General features: G+C 40.5%; 1 protein-coding gene across 3 annotated transcripts; it reads right to left on the reverse strand.

The window, feature by feature from the left end:
• Window positions 1–1,491: 1,491 nt before the first annotated feature.
• On the reverse strand, window positions 1,492–23,781 carry LOC132871864 (transferrin receptor protein 1-like). Of its 3 annotated transcripts, none has more exons than XM_060906431.1 (17): window positions 23,676–23,781; window positions 14,747–14,930; window positions 11,923–12,094; window positions 11,493–11,715; window positions 11,274–11,396; window positions 11,082–11,177; window positions 10,696–10,835; window positions 10,432–10,601; window positions 10,111–10,227; window positions 8,143–8,228; window positions 7,976–8,039; window positions 7,822–7,886; window positions 7,674–7,744; window positions 6,492–6,576; window positions 5,860–6,087; window positions 2,212–2,364; window positions 1,492–2,124 (listed from the first exon to the last, which is right to left on the reverse strand). In XM_060906431.1, the coding sequence occupies exons 2-17, from the start codon at window positions 14,925–14,927 to the stop codon at window positions 1,873–1,875; spliced, it is 2,226 nt and encodes a 741-aa protein (XP_060762414.1). In that variant the 5' UTR covers window positions 14,928–14,930; window positions 23,676–23,781; the 3' UTR covers window positions 1,492–1,872. The 3 variants fall into 3 exon arrangements, with proteins under 3 accessions (XP_060762414.1, XP_060762413.1, XP_060762415.1); XM_060906430.1 differs by having other exon boundaries at window positions 14,747–14,975; XM_060906432.1 differs by lacking the exon at window positions 14,747–14,930 and having other exon boundaries at window positions 23,676–23,766.
• Window positions 23,782–24,334: the final 553 nt, after the last annotated feature.

The raw sequence follows: 24,334 nt of genomic DNA on the forward strand, positions 1-24,334 counted from the left end.
TTAAAAGGATATAACTTGTAAATTTGGTAAATATTAATATATAACAAATATTTTTTAAGTAACGGGTTACAAAGTGGTAACAGGAATGATGCTGTATGATGTACCCACCCCCAACAGTCTTATGAAATAACAACATTTCACACTAAAGAAGACTGAAACTTACCTCTGTTTCATGTGGTGAAATCCTCTTCCTGTGAGTGATGTAACTTCCTGGAAATGATGTAACTACTGGAATGTACCATTATTTTACAGGGTTTTATTTATGTCAGTAACAGGGTTGACTTGAAATCAGGGGACACTGATGAAATTATTTAAATTTTGTACAGATTGCATGCATGCATGCTTAAAACATTGCTTAACAGTTAAATTCTAGAACAATATAGAAATGTAAATATTACATAATTTTCCCACAATTTAACAATTTAAAAGACCCCTTGAAAGATAAGTTTTATTGTGAGGGACAGGCCAAAATTCCCACCTTGTCAACAAAAATACAAATTTAACACTAGAAAATAATAATCAATTACCTTAATTTTAAGTTCAGGCTGGTGACAAAAGATGTGTTAATGTTGAGCTTTAAAATTATGCATGTATTTTTTATTGTAATGATTTTATGGCCGTTTATTTATCTGGGACGCAAAATGTACCGATTCGGTGGAATGACCCATAAGCAGCTGCAGATAATGGGTGGGTGGATGGATGGATATTTGCAGCAGTATGTTAAACGGTGGTGTAGTGGTTAGCGCTGTCGCCTCACAGCAAGAAGGTCCGGGTTCGAGCCCCGTGGCCGGCGAGGGCCTTTCTGTGCAGAGTTTGCATGTTGTCCGCGTGGGTTTCCTCTGGGTGCTCCGGTTTCCCCCACAGTCCAAAGACATGCAGGTTAGGTTAACTGGTGACTCTAAATTGACCGTAGGTGTGAATGTGAGTGTGAATGGTTGTCTGTGTCTATGTGTCAGCCCTGTGATGACCTGGCGACTTGTCCAGGGTGTACCCCGCCTTTCACCCGTAGTCAGCTGGGATAGGCTCCAGCTTGCCTGCGACCCTGTAGAAGGATAAAGCGGCTAAAGATAATGAGATGAGATGAGATGTTAAACAGCAACATCTTAGCATTTTAGGCTCCTCTTTCGATTCATGACTTGTTCTAAGTCTGGTGTATATATTCAGCCAACTTGAAAGACACAGTTTTATAGCAAATCATCTCCACTATACCTGTAAAACTCATTATTACTCAATTAAAATAATTAGGAGCTCAAACTGCACACACAACCTGTGTTTTTGTTTTTCTACACTTGTGAGTGAAATGTAGTGCTACTGCTCTGTAGCGCCCCTTTGTGGCTGATGGTGAGAATCACACAGGACACCTGAAGGAAGTAAGAATTTTAGGAGCAAATTTTAATCACTATTCTAATTGGTCAGAAGGTGTTGATGCATCTTCTAGAACAGAAGCTCCGACAAGAGTAGTTCTGGCTGCGAGACAAATCACATAATTGATGATGTGGTGAAAATATTTATTTAAAAATTATGGAAGGAGTCTCCAGTGTCAGTACTGTGTAACAGTTAGTAATTTTTCCAATGCAGGAAAGTCTTCAGGACAGAGAAATTTACAATTTGCTGTTTATCGGTACCATGACAAGCTTTGTTTTTAATTCAAGAGGAAATAAAAACAGAAGCTGATGGTGTAAATGTACATGTAAAAGTTTGATTGATTGATTTCCTATAACAGCACACACACACGCACACCAAGTGGTTTATTCTTCCTAGCAGTGGGCTGAAATATAGCACAATATAGTGCTTTAAGGCGGTCTGATCAACATCAGTTCATTTATACTGTACGTCTCTGACACCTTATGCAGTGTAACAGTGCAATCCGGTTCAAATTTTTTCAAGTTCATTTTCCGTGTCCCACACGTTCCCTGCCAGTGCACTGGCACAGCTGTGGATCGTCCAGGCAGCCACAGCAATCCGATTATTCAGTAAGACAGCATCAACGCTGCTGGTACCGTTCTGTATCGAGGCCAGGTGTGTGAACAGAGCTCCCAGAGTGTGTGATCCAGAGCCAAGCAATATGTGTCTAAAAGGAGTGTCCCGAGGAGACACGTAAGGAGACAGGAGATTCCTCTCCACCTGCAGACACACAGAGAAAACGCACATCATGGATTTTCATTTTGTCTGCATACTTGGCATTGAATACAGTCATGACGTTTGATTTACCCCCATGATTTGGTCATTGATGATGCGACATTGCTGCAGGTCAGTGAGGTCGCTGTTTTCAATGCTGGTGATGAGTTGATTCGAAGCATGACTGTATGAACCCAAAGCTGACAGCAACCACTGCATTTGGACGTGCTCTGTAAGGTGGCTGGACTGAAAGTTTGAGCACACAAACCATAAGCCTGAATGAAGCACCTTTCTCAGAACAATCTTCAGACCTCATTTTGATTAACTACTGTAATGCATTTTAATCCTGAGGATTCATGAGAGCTTCACTGACAGGAGTGATGTATTCATGATCCATATTTAACAAGGAATCCCCCTACACACACATTAATACAGAATTTATGATGTAATATAATATGTCTCGGATTTTGCCAAGTGGCTCATTTTCAGCTGCTGTCCCTGGACAGATTGATGTTAAAAAGAAGGCCAAAAGGAAGAGGAATCATGTCATAAAGCCACATTCTTGAGTCTTCATCTTGGATTTGAATTTTTTCAGTCTTCAGTGATTCGAGTCACGTAGGTGACTCGATTCATTCTGTTGTATGGTTTACCCAAAGGTACAGCTGAAGGCAGACAAAAAACAGCTTGAGCAATGTAAAAACATTACATTACAGGCATTTAGCAGATGCTCTTATCCAGAGTGACGTACAACATACCCAGAGCAGCAGGGGAGCAGTTGGGGGTTCGGTGCTTTGCTCAAGGGCACTTCAGCCATTCTTGCTGGTCCAGGGAATCAAACCAGTGACCTTTTGGTCCAAAAGCTGCTTCTCTAACTATTAGGCCATGGCTTACCCATTAAAATTGGATTGGATTGGAAAATAACAAATAATCATTGCTTTTTTGTGGGTACTTTTTTTTTTTACACCCAGCATAGACCTGAATGGGTTTCATTAACCTCAATGGCACAGCTGTTCCACCAAGTATTGAATCTCAGTTGTGACCAAAAGTATTCAACAGTTGTTTGTAAATTTACACATTTGAAACATGTTCACAAAAAAAAAATCCCCAAAGGCATCAGATACATACAGCTCTGGAAAAAAATTAAGAAACCGCTTAACGGTGACGACTATTAAAAGTGGTCTCTTAATTTTTTCCATAGCTGTATATTTAAAGGAACAGTCCACCGTACTTCCATAATGAAATATGCTCTTATCTGAATTGAGACGAGCTGGTCCGTACCTCTCCGAGCTTTGCGCGACCTCCCAGTCAGTCAGACGCGGTCAGACGCGCTGTCACTCCTGTTAGCAATGTAGCTAGGCTCAGTATGGCCAATGGTATTTTTTGGGGCTGTAGTTAGATGCGACCAAACTCTTCCGCATTTTTCCTGTTTACATAGGTTTATATGACCAGTGATATGAAACAAGTTCAGTTACACAAATTGAAACGTGGCGATTTTCTATGTTATGGAAAGTCCGCACTATAATGACAGGTGTACTAACACCTTCTGCGCGCTTCGGCAGCGCATTGATACGGAGCTCAGATATCAATGCGCTGTCGAAGCGCGCAGAAGGTGTTAGTACGCCTGTCATTATAGTGTGGACTTTCCATAGCATAGAAAATCACCACGTTTCAATTTGTGTAACTGAACTTGTTTCATATCACTGGTCATATAAACCTATGTAAACAGGAAAAATGCGGAAGAGTTTGGTCGCATCTAACTACAGCCCCAAAAAATACCATTGGCCATACTGAGCCTAGCTACATTGCTAACAGGAGTGACAGCGCGTCTGACTGCGTCTGACTGACTGGGAGGTCGCGCAAAGCTCGGAGAGGTACGGACCAGCTCGTCTCAATTCAGATAAGAGCATATTTCATTATGGAAGTACGGTGGACTGTTCCTTTAACAGTTATTCCACGAAATCGAGTTGTACATGAGCTGAGAGCTGATGAGGACCGTAGCACCGAGTTGGCTATAAGCCATATACAACGAGATTGAGTGGAATAACTGTTTTATCCTATCCACATTCACTGGATTTTGAGAAACAGAGCATTTTTATTTTTATTTTTTGCAAATTCGGGCGGCACGGTGGTGTAGTGGTTAGCACGGTCGCCTCACAGCAAGAAGGTCCGGGTTCGAGCCCCGTGGCCGGTGAGGGCCTTTCTGTGTGGAGTTTGCATGTTCTCCCCGTGTCCGCGTGGGTTTCCTCCGGGTGCTCCGGTTTCCCCCACAGTCCAAAGACATGCAGGTTAGGTTAACTGGTGACTCTAAATTGAGCATAGGTGTGAATGTGAGTGTGAATGGTTGTCTGTGTCTATGTGTCAGCCCTGTGATGACCTGGCGACTTGTCCAGGGTGTACCCCACCTTTCACCCATAGTCAGCTGGGATAGGCTCCAGCTTGCCTGCGACCCTGTAGAACAGGATAAAACGGCTAGAGATAATGAGATGAGATTTTTTGCAAATTCAATAAATAAAAACTTTATACAAAACGTCCGACAAAATCATTTCCGCTTAGAATGTAAACAAACTGGCGAAATGACAGGAGCAATTTGTGAAAAATGCGATAATAATAATTCTTGAAAAAAAAAGACATGTTCTTACCATCAAATACTTTTATTCCATATTTCGTTGCTTTTTTGTATTTTTGGGGGTTTCTTTTTCTTCATTTTTAGGTTTTGGGGTTTTTTAGGCAGTTGGCAAACCAACTTCAATGTACATTACTGCCACCGACTGGGCTGGAGTGTGGAACAAGTTTTTTTTTTTTTTTTTTGGGGGGGGGGGGGGGGGGGATGACACTATATCCATCCATCCATTATCTGTAGCTGCTTATCCTGTACAGGGTCGTAGGCAAGCTGGAGCCTATCCCAGCTGACTATGGGTGAGAGGCGGGGTACACCCTGGACAAGTCGCCAGGTCATCACAGGGCTGACACAGAGACAAACAACCATTCACACTCACATTCACACCTACGGTCAATTTAGAGCCACCAATTAACCTAACCTGCATGTCTTTGGACTGTGGAGGAAACTGGAGCACCCGGAGGAAAGGACGGACTATATTCTTTGAGCGATTTTTGTTTCTTTTAAATACTTGACAAAAATTTTTGGGGTTTTGTTTTCGAGTAGAGTTTTTATTTCATCCTCGGTTGGTTCAGCAACACACTCCACCATTTTGTTTTTCTCTACTCACAGTATATGAGCTGATAGTCTAGTAGTAGAGTAGCTAATCAGAGTGCGCGACTGCTCATATCCAACAAATGTGGATAGAATAATACTGTGTGTAAACCTATGCAAAGTTGTTATAATCCTATTTAATCATGTTTCTAGGCTCATGGCTGATTCGCTGACACTGAGTCAGACTGAAATCAAATTACCGTTTGTGGTTTTTCAGTTTTAGAAGCAACAGAATGAAAGAGATGACTCATTACATGGCAGCTTGTTCAAACAGATTAAATAATTTGTCAATGAAACACATCTACTTCACCTCCACCTTTACAACATGAACTGCCCCTGGGGTTTAAATCAAGTCTCGAAACCTTGTGTTTATATCAATATAAATATAAGACAACCATGAGCCTTAAAAAGCCTTGTATTTTTCTGCTCCGAGTTCAGCATTCCGATACATACTAAGCAGTTGTGCAAAGATCAGAATTTATTGGTGTTAATGTCGTCCTTAACTTGATGCAGGTGATCAGAAGCGTTACCTTTTGCAGGCGCATCACCTCTTTGTTGATTTTGCTGACGTGGATACGCATGACGTTCTTGTATTTCTCTACGTTCAGTCTGAGCAGGTGGTCATGCACCAGCCGAAGAGCCATCAGCCCTGCGATCTCACCTGCTGCTTTGGCCACCACAAGCAATTCTGTAGACATTTTGGCTTCCAGATTCTTTCTGGTGTCCAACACAGTGCCGAAGAATGGGTACTGTTTATTCTGAAAGAAAAAAAAGGAGTTACTTTTTAATGGCACAAAAATGAAAAACTGTGAGAATAAAAATTACTCTAATTTCTATCCATTATCCATAACCGCTCATACTGTGCAGGGTCGCAGGAGCCCATCCCAGCTGACTATGGGCGAGAGGCAGGGTACACCCTGGACAAGTCACCACAGGGCTGACAAACAACCATTCACACCTACGGTCAATTTAGAGCCACCAATTAACCTAACCTGCATGTGTTTGGGGGAAACCAGAGCACACCCATGCAGACACGGGGAGAATATGCAAACTCCACACAGAAAGGCCCTCGTTGGCCGCTGGAGTCGAACCCAGAACCTTCTTGCTGTGAGGCGACAGTGCTAACCACTACACCACCGTGCCGCCTGTGAACAATACTTACCTCAGTTAACTGGAATGAGACTGACGGAATACCAGAGAAGCTCTGGAATGGATAGGCGGGGTCATCCATCCTCATTGGCTCCATCCTGTGGAAATAAATCACAATTCATATGATTGCATGGCATCTTTGATCCGAAGCTCAGGTTTCTGTGGACTATGTGTAATATCTTGCATGCTGCTATAAATTATTTATTGTGCAATATATTTAATATATCTAGTATAGTTAGTATATTCTATACTATAGAATATTCTATATTATAGATATATTATATATAATATAGAATATATATATATATTATATTAATATATAATATTATATATAATATAGATATATTATATATAATATAGAATATAATATTCTATATTATATTCTATATTCTATACTATAGAATATTATTTTATTTAGGGTTTTTTTTAGTATTTACTTGTAAATCTGGTATTTTTGGTTCCTGGATTATCTGCAATAATTATATGTGGCAGGTATATTGATGTAAGCGTGGAACGAAATTTCGTTCAAATGTGCATTTTGAATGTACAGGTGAACGACAATAAAGTTATCTATCTATCTATCTATCTATCTATCTATCTATCTATCTAAAACACACATTCCAGCTATATTCACTTTGGCTTTTAGCAGGGTTCTCCGGTTTCCTCCCATCTACCAAAAACATGCTGACGACGTGGGTGGCAGGGTGGTGTAGTGGTTAGCACTGTTGCCTTACAGCAAGAAGGTTCTGGGTTCAAGCCCAGCGGCTGACGGGGGCCTTTCTGTGTGAAGTTTGCATGCTCTCCCCGTGTTCAAAGACATATGGCCTTGGGCTGAAGTGCCCTTGAATAAGACACCTACCGTAACCCCCAACTGCTCCCCTGGCGCTGTAGCATGGCTGCCCACTGCTCTGGGTGTGTGTGTGTGTTCACTGCTTCAGATGGGTTAAATGCAGAGAGGAATTTCACTATGCTTAAGTGTACGCGTGATAAATAAAGTTGTTGTTGTTCTTATTCAAAGTGCCCCAAGGTGTAAGTGAATGTGTGCATGATGCCCTGGCATTCCTCACACCCAGTGTTCCCAGGATAGGCTCTGGATCCATCGTCACCTTGACCAGGATAATGTAACTTATCCTGCAAGTGAAGATGAATGAAAACAAGATTTTTAGAAAATGTGTCATTTCAATTAAATACATACACAGCCACCTCCCAGTTGTTTCCAGCTACTTGAGAATACAAACTCTTGCTGGGGTCACTGGGGGAAGATACCTGCAACAAAAACAGTAAATTAGCTCTCTCCTAAATTAACATAATTTTTAACATAAGTCTTGCATTGAAAAGCTCACCTCTTTCAAAGTGCTTTCTATCAAGTCATACATCAGCGGGCTTGCACTTGCTTTGAAAAAGGAACCTGTTCAGAATATTTAAATAATGAGCACGTGCAAAGATCTTTAAGCTATAATTTAATTTAGGTTTTTTTCACTGTTAAAATAATTACACCTGTGACAACGGCATCCAGACTAATGTAGGAGAAGGCTTTTATATTCAGAGAAGACAAATAGCCCTGTTGGGGCAAAAACATGAAATGTGATCAGCTGAATAATCACAGTGCTCTGAGCATTTCTTGCTGTATTGTCCACACAGTAAACACAGACTGCTCTTCCAACCTCCAGCCACTCGGTGGCACCCACAGCTCCATATTCTCCAGCAGTCCAGCTGGCAAACACGATGCTCCTCCAGGGTTTGAATCCATCTTATTAAAAAAGAAAGAAAGAAAGAAAGAAAGAAAGAAAGAAAGACTATTGCAAACTAGAATAATAACACCCGTGAATGAACTGTGTTGGCGTGACAGAATCCGCTACAAGGCTATAACATTAAATGGTTAACATTTAAAATGTTAAAAATAGGCGGCACGGTGGTGTAGTGGTTAGCGCTGTCGCCTCACAGCAAGAAGGTCCTGGGTTCGAGCCCCGGGGCCGGCGAGGGCCTTTCTGTGCGGAGTTTGCATGTTCTCCCCGTGTCCGCGTGGGTTTCCTCCGGGTGCTCCGGTTTCCCCCACAGTCCAAAGACATGCAGGTTAGGTTAACTGGCGACTCTAAATTGACCGTAGGTGTGAATGTGAGTGTGAATGGTTGTCTGTGTCTATGTGTCAGCCCTGTGATGACCTGGCGACTTGTCCAGGGTGTACCCCGCCTTTCGCCCGTAGTCAGCTGGGATAGGCTCCAGCTTGCCTGCGACCCTGTAGAAGGATAAAGCGGCTAGAGATAATGTGATGTGATGTGTGATGTTAAAAATATGAAAACGTTTAAATGTTACCTTTAAAGGTTAAACTTTAAGGTACAGTATGTTATTTAAGTGGTTCCAGGTAGTTGCTAGGCAGTATCCCAAGTGCTTACTAGGTAATAGCTATGGTATCCCACATGGTTGCTAGGCAGTTGCGATGGTATTCAAAGTGGTTGCTAGGTCACTGTTTTTGAATCCCAGGTAGTTGCTAGGTGACTGCTCTGGCATCCCAGGTGGTTGCTTTAGTGTTGCTAGGCAGTTGCTATGGTATTCAAAGTGGTTGCTAGGGTGTTGTAAGGTGGTTGTTCTGTCATTGCTATGGTATACCAGGCGATTTCAGTTGCTAGTTTGCTACTGTGGTATTGCAGGTGGTTGTTAGGGTGTTGCTATGGAATTTAAAGTGGATGCTATGGAATCCCAGGTGGTTGCTAAGGTGATGCTACATGGTTGCTAGGTGATTGATATGATATCCTGTGTTTGCTAGATGGTTTCTGCGTTGTTATGGCATTTCAGATGGTTAATGGAGTGTTGCTAGGTCTTCTTCTTTCAGCTGCTTCCATTAGGGTTGCCACGGATCTGTTCCGCATGTTTGATTTGGCATAGGTTTTACACCAGATGCCCTTCCTGACGCAACCCTCCCCAATCTATCCGGGCTTGGACTGTTTGAACTGTGGGAGAAACTGGAGCAACCGGAAGAAACTCACAAAGACACAGAGAGAACACGCAAACTCCACACAGAAAGGCCCCCATCTGCTGTCAGGTTCAAACCTAGAACCTTCTTGCTGTGAGGCAACAGAGCTAACCACTGCACCACCACACTACTCAAAGTGTTGCTAGGTCATTGCTATAGTATCCCAGGCACTTGCTTGGGAATTTCTAGGTGGTTGCTAGGGTGTTGCTATGGTATTCAAAATGGTTGGTATGGTATTGCTCTGTGGTTACTAGGTCATTGCTATGGTATCTCAGGTGGTTGCTAGGGAGTTATTAAGGTGTTGCTAGGCAGCTGGTATTGTATTCAAAGTGGTTGGTATTGTATTGATATGTGGTTGCTAGATCAATGTTATGGAATTTCAAGTGTTTGCTAGATAGCTGCTAGGTCACTGCTATGGTATCCCAGGCGGTCGCTAGGGTGTTGCTAGGTTGTTGTGATGGTTCCAAAAGTACCTTATTCCCATTTGGAATCTACACAATTTTCCAAATAGAATAATATGTGGAAGAAGATTAAGGAGAACAGGATGTTGACACTGTCAAGCCAATATAATAAAAAAGGAAGTTTGATCAGAACTCATCAGAAAAATATAGTTTGAATTACATGAACCAGATAATTGTAAAACGTCCAAACGCGGACTCACTTTTGATCATCTCTGTAATAACTCTGGCTAATTCAAGCAGCAAACTCGTGCCAACAGTAGATTTAGCAAATCCAGTACCCCAGGCATCTCTCTGAGCTCCAATCACCACATAACGATCTAAACCAGAAGATAAACATGAGTTAGGTGAAGACAAAACACTAATTGGGGGAAGATCTTTTGGAAGAATGGTGTTCATCCCTCCAGTAGAGAGCTTGTGATGTAGAAACACCTTACTAAGACACCCAGTGTTGTTGCCGTTTTGCTTAATTTGCTTCCTGTCTGTAAATGTATTTGTTTCTGGACTCAAGAATCATTGTGTACCTGGATCGATGAAACCCTTGATGACGCCAAACATGTTGAAGATCTTCGTCACAGTGAGAGTGTTATTGACCTCCACAGAGACAACATCATCACCACCACCAAGCTTGTATGTTACATTCCGCAGACCACCACGAGCCCATTCAGGAGGTGGATCATGACCTCCCATCTTCCTGAAAATCATAATCTAGACATGATGTAGCACAAGAACTGAAAGATATTTCAGTGGAACTGAGAACCTCACTTGATCAGGATTGCGTGCTTTACCTCATAATGGCTGCAGCTGTACTGGCTCTGATGGTCTGGGCAGGTATGCTTGGCAGGCCTGAGGATTTAGCTGGAGGAAACCGGGTGTGGTTGAAAGATGGGAAACCTGGAGTGAACGGATCACCAGAGCCGAGATGGACCTGTGCAAGGAGACCAGATGTCAATCTGAAGAACTAAAGAACCTCTGTAAATGTAATAATAAAAGTTTAATGCAGAATAAAACATTAAGGCATGATGGTGCAGGAAGTAGTGTTTCCAGTTCATAGTCCCAGTTCGATCCAGATCTTGGGTTAATGTGAGTGTGGAGTTTTACATGGTGGTACACCAGGATAAAGCAGTAAGCGAATATAATTGGATAATAAACGAACTTTAAGGTTGGTACATACATGACCAAACAGATCAGTCTCTTGATCAAACATGTAGTCAGCAGGATCTGGATAGATCAGCACTGCACTTGCGTTCACACTGGCAGCATTAGCAACCTGTAAGTTATACAAAAGTTAAAAAAAAATTAAACACAAAATAAATCAAGTTAGCAGTTAAAAAAATATAGAATTCGCATATAAAATTGTGCCAACCTTTTCAGCAAAACTTATTTTCCCAGCTCTGATCAGGACAATTTTTCCTTCTGAACTTATATTTAAGTTTTGCAGGGACTTAAAATCCCCTGTTTGTCCATAATGAGCATACAGAATGGCACCCTGTAAAAAAAAGAAAAGAAATATATATTTAATTCATCAACATCCCATGAAGAAATATTCAGGCTGAATATACAGTAAAACTGCTTAAACACAAACCTGTGCTGTTCCAGTTGGACTGTAGGCCAAATAGCCAGGTTCAGAAAATGTTTTATTATGGAACATCACTGTGTTGGTTCCTTTCGTAGGATGGATATGGATCTTCACAAAGTGTGAATCAGTCCAAGCCTTCATGCCAAAATCAGTGAATTTTTTCCACACTTTAGTGCCGAGTTCCTCGTCTCCTGGAGATCCTGCCTGATGACTGATACTGGAGAATTCACTGATTGAGAACGAGAAAGAAAAAGAGGCTGTATTCAGTAACCCAGACCTCTTCATAAGTTTAGATTACTTGTGTCTGTCTGGTTGTAATCAAAACTTGTAGCCATACTGGCCTAGACAGCTCTACACAAACTGGATCCAGGCATTGGCACTGGCATTGGAGCTTGGGTTATTTTTCCAGACACTGGATAAATTTGTGTAAACGTACGTAAAACTGTTTTCAATGCTGCTTGTGGTCAGCTTATTTTTGAACATGGATGTAATATTGCTCCAGTCTAAGACTGTTTCTGTCTGAACCACATCTTCTGAGGAAGTAAACTCTAAGCAGCTTGGAGTGCCTCCATTTCTCTTTGTATAAGCAAAGTAGCCAATCAGGGATCCTGGAAAACAAAATCAGGAACACAAAGTTATTTCCAAGACACAACCCAAGAATGAAACTGAGCCATTTTTAAGAAGAAACCTTTATTTGTCACATGCACGCTTCAAGCACAGTGAAATTCATCCTCTGCATTTAACCCATCTGAAGCAGTGAACACACGCACACATACCCAGAGCAGTGGGCAGCCACACACAGCGCCTGGGGAGCAGTCAGGGGTCAGGTACCTTGCTCAAGGGCACCTCAGCCCAAGGCCGCCCCACGTCAACCTAACTGCATGTCTTTGGACTGTGGGGGAAAACGGAGCACCCGGAGGAAACCCATGCAGACACGGGGAGAACATGCAAACTCCACACAGAAAGGCCCTCGCCGGCCGCTGGGTTCGAACCCGGAACCTTCTTGCTGTGAGGCGACCGTGCTAACCACTACACCACCGTGTCAACCAAGGCTCAGAACTCTAAAGAACTCCAACTGCCTTTTGAGTGCGAGTACCCAGGTAGTAAGAGTAGGCTAATGCCGGATCAGACCACACAATATTTTTGTCTTTTGTGATGGTCACTATGTCAGATAGGCAATCATAGTGCCATTAATTCTTGTCTTGTCTTGGTCAGGAGACTGGCAACACTACAGGCTTAGCTTGACCAATCATGGTTCATGTCCTTGCGCATCATCAGGGAGGAGGGTCAAGAATCATGGCTACAGAAGGAACATCAAGGAACACATCGTAGGATTTGTCAAACTAGATGAGAAAATACAAAAAATTCTGCCATGCCAGACTTTTCTTTAGAGTGTTGTGGGACGTCCCAGACGTCACATTGCTGTTCTTTGATTATGTCACACAACGAGGCCTGTTCGTCATTCCTGATGTTCATATTCAGGCCCAACACTAGAAACTTTCTTGTCAAAAAACCTTGTCGTCTGATCCCAGGATAAAGGACTCAAAATACTTTCTAGGGAAAAGTGCAATTCACTATTCCCTCTATTCCCTTGTTCAGTAAATAGACACTTGTTCTACATCGGTCTAACACACGTCCAAGCTATAAGAGCAGATTTCGGTTGCTTGTGATCACTTTTGTCCTATTTATACTTTAAAACACTTTGCTTCAGCACCAACTCTCAAATCTTGAAGACAGAATTATATTAGAAAGCTGGAAGCTGCAGAATGAGGGACTCTTCTGACTATTCTGCAAAATAGTTTATTTAAAATTCAGATTATGCTATTTGACAATGAAGCACATATATTTAACAGTTATTCCATGAAATCAAGTCGTACATGAGCTGATAGCCGACGAGACGTGTAGCACCGAGTTGGCTATAATCCATGTACGACGAGATTGAGTGGAATAACTGTTTTATTCTATCCACGTTCACTGGATTTTGAGAAACAGAGCATTTTTATTTTTTGCAAATTTGATAAAAACTTTATACAAAACGTCAGACAAAATCAATTCTGCTTAGAATGTAAACAAACCGGCGAAATGACAGGAGCAGTTTGTGAAAAATGCAATAATAATAATAATAATAATAATTCTTGAAAAATAAAAAAAGATATTTTCTTAACCTTAAATACTTTAATTCCATATGTTGTTGCTTTTTTTTGGGGGGGGGGTCGTCTTCTTCTTTAGGGTTTTTTTTTTGGGTGGGTGGCAAACCAACTTAAAGGTGCATTACCACCACCGACTGGACTGGAGTGTGAAACAGGCAATACTGGGGGGAAGAAAAACAAAAAACTATATTCTTTTAGATATTTCTGTTTCTTTTAAATGCTTGATAACAATTTTTGGGGTTTTGTTTTCGAGTAGAGTTTTTATTTCGTCCTCAGTTGGTTCAGCAACACGCGCCGCCATTTTGTTTTTCTCTACTCATAGTATATGAGCTGATAGCCTAGTAGTAGAGTAGCCAATCAGAGCACATGATTGCTCATATCCAGTGAATGTGGGTAGAATAAAATGATACATACATTAGGGCAAGGTGAGCATAGCATACTTTTGAATTTCTCACCAAATAATTACTTATTAATCATCGCAACAAATAATCGCAAGTGTATCAGCGATTCGTATCACAACCAACCCAACCCACCAGACCTTCTTGGTATTGCAAGACTTTCCTTCATGACATCATCAATATTAGCCTGTTTACAGAAGCATAAATAGGACAGAACAAGACTAAATATTTTTCATATGAGATTTGTGGGGCGGCACGGTGGTGTAGTGGTTAGCACTGTCGCCTCACAGCAAGAAGGTCCGGGTTTGAGCCCCATGGCCGGCGAGGGCCTTTCTGTGCGGAGTTTGCATGTTCTCCCCATGTCCACGTGGGTTTCCTCTGGGTGCTCCGGTTTCCCCCACAGTCCAAAGACATGCAGGTTAGGTTAACTGGTGACTCTAAATTGACCGTAGGTGTGAATGTGAGTGTGAGTGGTTGTCTGTGTCTATGTGTCAGCCCTGTGATGACCTGGCGACTTGTCCAGGGTGTACCCCGCCTTTCGCCCGTAGTCAGCTGGGATAGGCTCCAGCTTGCCTGCGACCCTGTAGAACAGGATAAAGCGGCTACAGATAATGAGATGAGATGAGATTTGTGTCATGATGTGTGTCAAATGTTTCCTGATACATCACCTAAACTATGGTTTAATGAAATTACATCAGGTGAAGTTCCGTACCAAAAAAAAATATGAAAAGAGCGGTCGTAACCATGAAGCAGATGCTTCCAAGAGTGCGCTGGTTTGATCTCACGAAGGAATGATGGACTTGTTTAGGTGCACACTCTTCGACTCGGGTCCTTTCAGCTTCCTCATCCAAATCAGACATGATCAATTCCAGTTGACTGCTGTTATCCTCCATGATCTGGGGCAGACAGAAACTTGTATAGAAATGTGGCTTCCTGATGAACTGTGGATATATGGCAAACTTAGATAAAGCTTAAAGCTTAGTGTATTTTATTTATATAATTCTTAAATAAATATCATATATCGTATAATTCTTAGCATCCTTACACACCACTTTGGTCAATGAAAGTGTGATGATTTTATATGCATATGTAACCACACACATACCTTAAAGCTAGACGGCCTTTCGATTTTATAAAATTAGTGAAATTTAGTTCCCTCTGAAATTTGGTCATTGTGATATATGTTTATAATGTAGTGTTTATACAGTAATATCTCAAAATATCAGTCCATTCTGTGGCTGGGAAGTTATTTAATCTGAAATGATTCCCTGGCAAATAATGGGCATGAAATCATTCACTTCGCACAGTCAAGCAGACAGAGGAAGTCATGCGCAGGTTTCAGTGGTGAACTGTTACTATTAGAGCTGGGACTTGAGCTCAGCCAAAACTTAACCAGACACCAAAAAAGCAACAGGGCAAAGGATTTTGTAAGGGATTAGCGGCAGGTTGCCAGGTCACTCCATTGTGTGTAGCTGTCGATGTTGATTTTAAAAGTAACTCAGTAAATTACACAGGGAAATGAATACTTAAGTCTGAGTGAAAAATACTGTAGCGAGCGTGCAGCGTGGAAGAAGAGTCTGGAGACAGAAATCTTAGTTTCTCGGTCGTTAGCCTGGAGCTCTTGATAGCACTGGCTTGACCACTTTATTAGTATTCGCTAACACTACTGATGAACGCTATACCGGCTGGAAGGTGACTTCACTGCTGCGCTGACGGCGCCTACTCGCAGTTAAGCTCATGTTGGCCTTCGAGCAGGCCGAGGGCGATACATTTTTGGTCCTTCCCACTATAAATCAAAATCCGATTGGTTAATTCATCTGTCACTTCCTACATAAACACACACTGCCATGGCCTTCTGTCCCGCCAATGAAGTCCTAACCGATGAGTGAGCAGCTCTATTCTTCTCAGCCTAGAGACAACAAACAATCTCATTGGATAACTTGATTTTAATGTTTTCAGGACAATAACTCTTTCATTTCTGAAGATAGAAAATAAGGCCAAATTAGAATGAGAAGAGAATAATTAGAATGAAATTATGAAAGAATGAAAGCAATTAAAGAATGAAAGAAATTAAATATAAAATTTGAAGTGCTGATATGTTTGGGCCTTCTCTGAATGCCTAGAAGGCCCTGACAGTTCCTCTCTGGCAGGTTTCCCTGCTACTTCTTTTCCCTCTTCTTTTGGGTTTTACGACAGCTGGCATCCACAGTGTCGCATTACTGCCATCTACAGGTTTACCTTTGAGCGTGCACTGACAGTTCCATCATTCTGTCGCTAAACAAACAGCTGATCACACCGAGGTGCTCGCTGACCGCTGATATTTATTAGTTTGGTCCTGCGTTTCCTTTCCTTCATATATAACATAGCATCTTTTCTTCTCGCTTTCCGTTACTGTAGTCGGTCTTTCACATTTCATTCGCACACTCACGTCCTCCATTTTTCTCTCCTGTTTCAAATTTGTATCCCACAATGCCTTGCGTGAACGGGGAAAGCCCACCATGTGATGCATGACATAGTATCTTGAATTGGGTCATGGTGAAACAGGAAAAAATAGCGGAGAATTTAGGGCCATGTGGCTCTAAATTCATTAATTGTTCTATTTAAAAAAAACTAATAAAATTGGAAGTCTGTGATTTGAATTCAATAGCTTTCGGTCACTAAACAAAAATTATTGGGTGTCAGGGAAAATTCTTTTTATGACCTACACTTGAAAAATCTGAAAGGCAGTACAGCTTTAATGTAATCACACAAACAGTAATTTGTTTTGTGTTGACTGCATTTTGATTCAGCGCCAATCATGTTGATTTTACTTAAAAAAAGAAATTACAAATAGATGAGTTAAAGCATTATATTATTATAGAACTTTGAACCATGTGTCAAATCAGAATAAAGTCTTGTTCAGATGAATATTTTTTTAGTTAGCTCAGTGTGGCCTTGGAAATATTGGTGAAGCGAGACCTGAATGTATCTTTTTTTTTTTTTAATGACATCGGTGTCATGCTGGAAATAACGATGGAGACAAACTTGAAACTTAGAAGATTTATATGGTCCAATAGAAAATACTGGTGGAAACGAGGTCTTGAATGTTGAGATGTGTGAACCAATCAGAATTCTTCATATTTATCAATCTTGATGTCAGAACACTATAAAAAGGAATGATTTTGAATCTGGGCAGCGCAGTGTTGTAGTGGATAGCACTGTCACTTCACAGCAAGAAGGTTCTGGGTTTGAGCCCAGCAGCCAACGAGGGCCTTTCTGTGTGGAGTTTGCATGTTCTCCCCGTGTTCTCCAGTTTCCTCCACAGTCCAAAGACATGCAGGTTAGGTTAACTGGTGACTCTAAATTGAGCGTAGGTGTGAATGTGAGTGTGAATGGTTGTCTGTGTCTATGTGTCAGCCCTGCGATGACCTGGCGACTTGTCCAGGGTGTACCCCGCCTCTCGCCCATAGTCAGCTGGGATAGGCTCCAGCTTGCCTGGATAAGCTGCTACAGATAATGGATGGATGGATGGATTTTATACTCTGGAGTCAGATCACTATGCAATCTGACTCAACTTTTGTTAACTGATTTAATAAAAGTCTAAACTTTTCTGCAAACTCTGAATTATTTTTGCTTGGGAGAGTTTCCATGACAAAAGTTGTTTTGAATGTGCTGTACAATAAATTTGACTTGACTTTCAATCTTTTACAACCCCTCCAATTACCATTCATCAAGACGCAAGGTAACAATTCCAATTTCAATCCTGCAACCAATCCATCCTCAAAATGATTTGAAACAGTGTGTAATCTCTATTTAATATATTCACTGATTTTCAGGTAGCACGTTGGATCCGAAGTGGATCCCAGGAACACTAGGCATGAGATGGGAATACACACTGGATAAGACACCAGTGACAACACACACACACACACACAGTCCTTAGCGCTTCAACATATCCAGTCCACCTACTTGCATGTTTTTGAATGGTGGGAGAAAAACCGGAGAACCCGGATAAAACCCTTGCAGACACGTAGAGAACATGCGAAACACTGCACAGATAGAACCCACAACCCTGGAGCTCTGAGGTGGCAACACGACGCACTGCGCCAACCCTTTATTTAGGCCAATATAAAATATGTAATGTGAAGTGCGAACCTTTTTTGTAAGTATTTGTGTGTCTCAGAATCATGTGCACAATATTCAGATAGCGAAATTAATCCCATCTACAGTGGTTCTTGAAAGTTTGTGAACCATTTAGAATTTTCTGCATAAATATGACCCAAAACATCATCAGATTTTCACACAAGTCCTAAAAGTAGATAAAGAGAACCCAGTTAAACAAACAAGATAAAAATATTATACTTGGTCATTTATTTATTGAGGAAAATGATCCAATATTACATATCTGTGAGTGGCAAAAGTATGTGAACCTTTGCTTTCAGTATCTGGCGTGACCCCCTTGTGCAGCAAAAACTGCAACTAAACGTTTCCAGTAACTGTTGATCAGTCCTGCACACTGGCTTGGAGGAATTTTAGCCCGTTCCTCTGTACAGAACAGCTTCAACTCTGGGATGTTGGTGGGTTTCCTCACATGAGCTGCTCGCTTCAGGTCCTTCCACAACATTTCGATTGGATTAAGGTCAGGACTTTGACTTGGCCATTCCACAACATTAACTTAATTTTCCTTAACCGCTCTTTGGTAGAACGACTTGTGTGCTTAGGGTCATTGTCTTGCTGCATGACCCGCCTTCTCTTGAGATTCAGTTCATGGACAGATGTCCTGACATTTTCCTTTAGAATTCGCTGGTATAATTCAGAATTCATTGTTCCATCAATGATGGCAAGCCATCCTGGCTCAGATGCAGCAAAACAGGCCCAAACCATGATACTACCACCATCATGTTTCACAGGTGGGATAAGGTTCTTATGCTGGAATGCAGTGTTTTCCTTTCCACAAACATAACGCTTCTCATTCAAAACAAAAAGTGCTATTTTGGTCTCATCCGACCACAAAACATTTATTTTCCAATAGCCTTCTGGCTTGTCCACATGATCTTTAGCAAACTGCAGACGAGCAGCAATGTTCTTTTTGGAGAGCAGTGGCTTTCTCCTTGCAACCGTGCCATGCACACCATTATTGTTCAGTGTTCTCCTGATGGTGGACTCATGAACATTAACCAGTGTGACCGGTGGTCGTATCATGGCCTTCAGTTGCTTAGAAGTTACCCTGGGATCCTTTGTGACCTCACCGACTATTACACGCCTTGCTCTTGGAGTGATCTTTGTTGGTCGACCACTCCTGGGGAGGGTAACAATGGTCTTAAATTTCCTCCATTTGTACACAGTCTGTCTGACTGTAGATTAGTGGAGTCCAAACTCTTTAGAGATGGTTTTGTAACCTTTTCCAATGCTTTTTCCGAGGTCCTCAGAAATCATCTTTGTTTGTGCCATGATACACTTCCACAAACGTGTTGTGAAGCTCAGACTTTGATAGATCCCTGTTCTTTAAGAGTGACTTTTTTTAAGAACAGCCCACTTCAGGAAACTCACCATCTCAGAATTTAATCACAATTTGTTATTATAGAGTCTAGGGATAGGAATAGAAAATTTTACTAACCTTGACCAGATTAACCCCTTCCCGGCCGGATGGGCCACGCCCAAAATTTGGAGGTCCGACCACGGGTATGACATTCATGTTGGTCTAAATTTAATATTTTCAAAGATCCCATGATTCTGATTGCTTTTTCTGAGAGAGCATATGGGTGATCTATAAATTGCTTCCAAAAAATTTGTGGGGGTGCGAAGCGTATCCACACTAGCGCCACCTACATTTGGCACGGACGACTATCTGGCTACCTAGAATTAAGGCTCCAAATAAAATATGCAACTATATCCCAAGGATTTTTTTTGTTGTTTTCTACTGCTGCATATGTAAGTAAGCTAAATCAAATGAGAAAACAATGGGACTAGTGAGAATAATTTAGAAAATCTAATAAAAAATAATGAAAATCCTTGCCGACACCCTACTTCGGGCCACGCCCACAAAAATATTCTCACTATCCCATACAAACAACTAGTTCTAAAAGTTGAACCAAAAGGTAGTCTATCTATTCCAAATAGAAAATTTGTGGGTAACATTGTTGGTAGGCTAATATTAACACATTTATAAGCTTGATTTTCCATCTTCGCCCATGGCATTTTGACCCCTAAACTGTACCTAGATGTGGATAAACTGATCTATGATACTAGAAGTTTTATTGGAATTGTATTTTCTGACTTCTTTTCTGCTATTTATAAAATATTTTAGATGTTATTGTACTTCACAAAAATACATACACTTAGTGAATTTTTAAGTGAAAGTGATATTTAAATTTTCACCGACTAGGTATCTTGTAACACAGCAACATTGAGGCTTTATCAAAGTGACAATTTTCTGCTTCTCAGCTTGAAAAAGATCACTTCATGGTCACTGAAATTTTAGCCAATTTATCATTGAAAGAGGTCTTAAAATGGGTTAGAGTCATATTATAGATCTCATGCACACTACTATATATGTTGGTATCCTAGACAAAGGAATAGCATTGTAGTGCACATTTCTTGTACTTGTTTATAAGGGCGTTTCTACAACGATCTCCCATTTGTTCTAGAGGCATTATTCCTTGAGATTTTACTGGTGTTAAGTTTGAGTTTATAACTGGTAAAATGTCATTCAAAGAGTCACTGGCCTCAAAACGGTAGGATGCATCCAAATCTGAAATGTCAGAGTCAACATCACTATTTGATCCCATTGCACTAATGGATATAGCAAGTGGAATGTCATCGATATCATGCACAGACTCATTTACAGGAGTACTTGTCTGTTTTGGTTTAGGTCGTAGTTGATGTTCAGGAGTTTTCAGAACTTTTTTGCACTGATGAGGGTCCTTGCGACAAGAAGTACATATTGGTGAGCCAATTGGAATGTCTGATTACAAATGGACACAGTTCCAGAACAGAGTGAAGATGACTTAACCTTTTTATTTGAAGGATGGTTTGGATGTTGACATGCTTTTCCAGGTTTCCAATAAATTCCAAGCTGAAGTCTGTGTTTTGGACAAATTATGTCATCATCTTTATAGCTTATTTGACGGGCTCTGTTCATTATCAGTTCAACTTCAGTTGTCCCTTCCAAGTCTATTTTTAAGTTAGACCCATGAGATGCAACAGAGTAAGCCATGTTACAAACTTCAGTTGGAACATCCTTTGGCTTTGTTGACGATAAACTGCATTTTCCAAATTTGCCATCACGGAAGATGCACCTTTCCATTTTAACCCTAGAAAAGGATGCAACTTCTGAACACTAATCTGAATGGTAGGTTTTGATATATTGTTTTTGATATTTTGTCAATTATTTTTTTGAAAGTTTGAAAGAGAGACAGAAGAAAACAAATTGATGACAGGCATAAATCAATTTTCCATCAATTATTATGAAACCAAATTGAAGTGTAAAGAGAAAACTTACCCACACAGCTACTTGGGCTTACACAATGCAAAATACCAGTGTTCTTCTAGTCTGCAAACTGCGTAACATAGGCAAGACTACGTTGTAACGTCATTTGGAGCACTACAATGCTATTCCTTTGTCTAGGATACCAACATATATAGTAGTGTGCATGAGATCTATAATATGACTCTAACCCATTTTAAGACCTCTTTCAATGATAAATTGGCTAAAATTTCAGTGACCATGAAGTGATCTTTTTCAAGCTGAGAAGCAGAAAATTGTCACTTTGATAAAGCCTCAATGTTGCTGTGTTACAAGATACCTAGTCGGTGAAAATTTAAATATCACTTTCACTTAAAAATTCACTAAGTGTATGTATTTTTGTGAAGTACAATAACATCTAAAATATTTTATAAATAGCAGAAAAGAAGTCAGAAAATACAATTCCAATAAAACTTCTAGTATCATAGATCAGTTTATCCACATCTAGGTACAGTTTAGGGGTCAAAATGCCATGGGCGAAGATGGAAAATCAAGCTTATAAATGTGTTAATATTAGCCTACCAACAATGTTACCCACAAATTTTCTATTTGGAATAGATAGACTACCTTTTGGTTCAACTTTTAGAACTAGTTGTTTGTATGGGATAGTGAGAATATTTTTGTGGGCGTGGCCCGAAGTAGGGTGTCGGCAAGGATTTTCATTATTTTTTATTAGATTTTCTAAATTATTCTCACTAGTCCCATTGTTTTCTCATTTGATTTAGCTTACTTACATATGCAGCAGTAGAAAACAACAAAAAAAATCCTTGGGATATAGTTGCATATTTTATTTGGAGCCTTAATTCTAGGTAGCCAGATAGTCGTCCGTGCCAAATGTAGGTGGCGCTAGTGTGGATACGCTTCGCACCCCCACAAATTTTTTGGAAGCAATTTATAGATCACCCATATGCTCTCTCAAAAAAAGCAATCAGAATCATGGGATCTTTGAGAATATTCAATTTAAACCAACATGAATGTCATACCCGTGGTCGGACCTCCAAATTTTGGGCGTGGCCCATCCGGCCGGGAAGGGGTTAATCTGGTCAAGATTAGTAAAATTTTCTATTCCTATCCCTAGACTCTATAATAACAAATTGTGATTAAATTCTGAGATGGTGAGTTTCCTGAATATGCTCTTTTTGGGCTGTTCTTAGAAAAAGTCACTCTTAAATAAAACAGGGTGCCCACTCACACCTGATTGTCATCCCATTGATTGAAAACACCTGACTCTAATTTCACCTTCAAATTAACTGTTAATCCTAGAGGTTCACATACTTTTGCCACTCACAGATATGTAATATTGGATCATTTTTCCTCAATAAATAAATGACCAAGTAAAATATTTTTGTCTCATTTGTTTAACTGGGTTCTCTTTATCTACTTTTAGGACTTGTGTGAAAATCTGATGATGTTTTAGGTCATATTTATGCAGGAATATAGAAAATTCTCAAGGGTTCACAAACTTTCAAGCACCACTGTAAAGGCTTACATGATTATTCCTCCATTTCACGGATTATTAAAGGAATTTAAGTTGAAGTGCATAGCTTAACATGAACTTTTTTCCCCAGTCAGACTGAGCTATCAATCGGATTATTATCGGATTATGGACAGATTATTATGCTGCATGAAAATGTAGTGTCTCTTTAAGAAATGGCGCGTGCTGCTTTTGAGGAGAAACTTGCCCACTACTTCACTAAATACAGTAGTACACTAATGCACAAGTACACTATAGTCTCACTACAGAGTCAAATAGAACACAGTCTGGGAGTTTAGTGCGTGGATTTTGGACATAATCTGAAAAATTAGCGTCGGGATTTTTCCCGTTTTACCACAAAAAAAAAAAGAAAGAAAGAAACTCAGGACAGATGTGACACCCGAATTTACAATGTCGTCACCACCACTGGAGGAGAAAACCACCAGGTTAAGGATAGTGATATATCTGTATAACTTCCATTTAATCATAAACAGGAATATTCCCGTTCCATAAATATCACCTTGACCAACAAACTCCAACAACTCAATAAGAGTAAACAGGAAATAAACACAGTTTCTGTCCTCACTGTGCAATATTCTCCTTCCAAAATCCCCCTTAAATCTCAGTTGTTGTTGTTTTTTTGTTTGTTTGTTTGTTTCTTACCTGCAAGATGGAGCTGAAAAATAGGGAAATAAGGTTCTGCAAAAATATCAGCAGTCATGTGAGTGGTTCTGGGGCTGTGATCATATCCTACTTCCTGGATTTTGGCATAAAAGTCACTGTGGCAGTGTCCAAGTCACACTATTCATATTAGTTGTTGTTTTGACATTTTTGCAACCAGAGATTATTTTATTCTTGCATGAAATATATATATAAAAAAACCTTGAACTTGAATGTAGTTTTGAAATTGTAGATTGTGATAATACCGTGAACTTTAAAGAAAATAATATTATAATCAAGATGAGGAAGAAACCTTTGTGACATATATTACAGGACAGGGAAATTCTACCCCCATCTTGTTAGGAATTTGGGGTGAAAATGCAGGGTTCAGCCATGATACAGCTCCCCTGGAGGAGAGAAGGTTAAGGCAGCTTAGCAGTGCTGAGGCTTGAACCAATGGCCTTCTGATCAGTAACCCAGAGCTTTAGGCACTGATAACCAACCGCTAATCTTGATTCAAAATAACATTCTGGTAACCCCACCCTGCATTTTTCAAAAATATTGACCCTAAACCAACTTCAGCTTGTCCATCCTGTACCCAAATGGTGTGCTTGTACACTCACTAGCCACTTTATTAGGAACACCCCTACATCCACCTGCTG

This window comes from Neoarius graeffei, chromosome 23, assembly GCF_027579695.1.
Source record: "Neoarius graeffei isolate fNeoGra1 chromosome 23, fNeoGra1.pri, whole genome shotgun sequence".
NCBI lineage: Eukaryota > Metazoa > Chordata > Actinopteri > Siluriformes > Ariidae > Neoarius > Neoarius graeffei.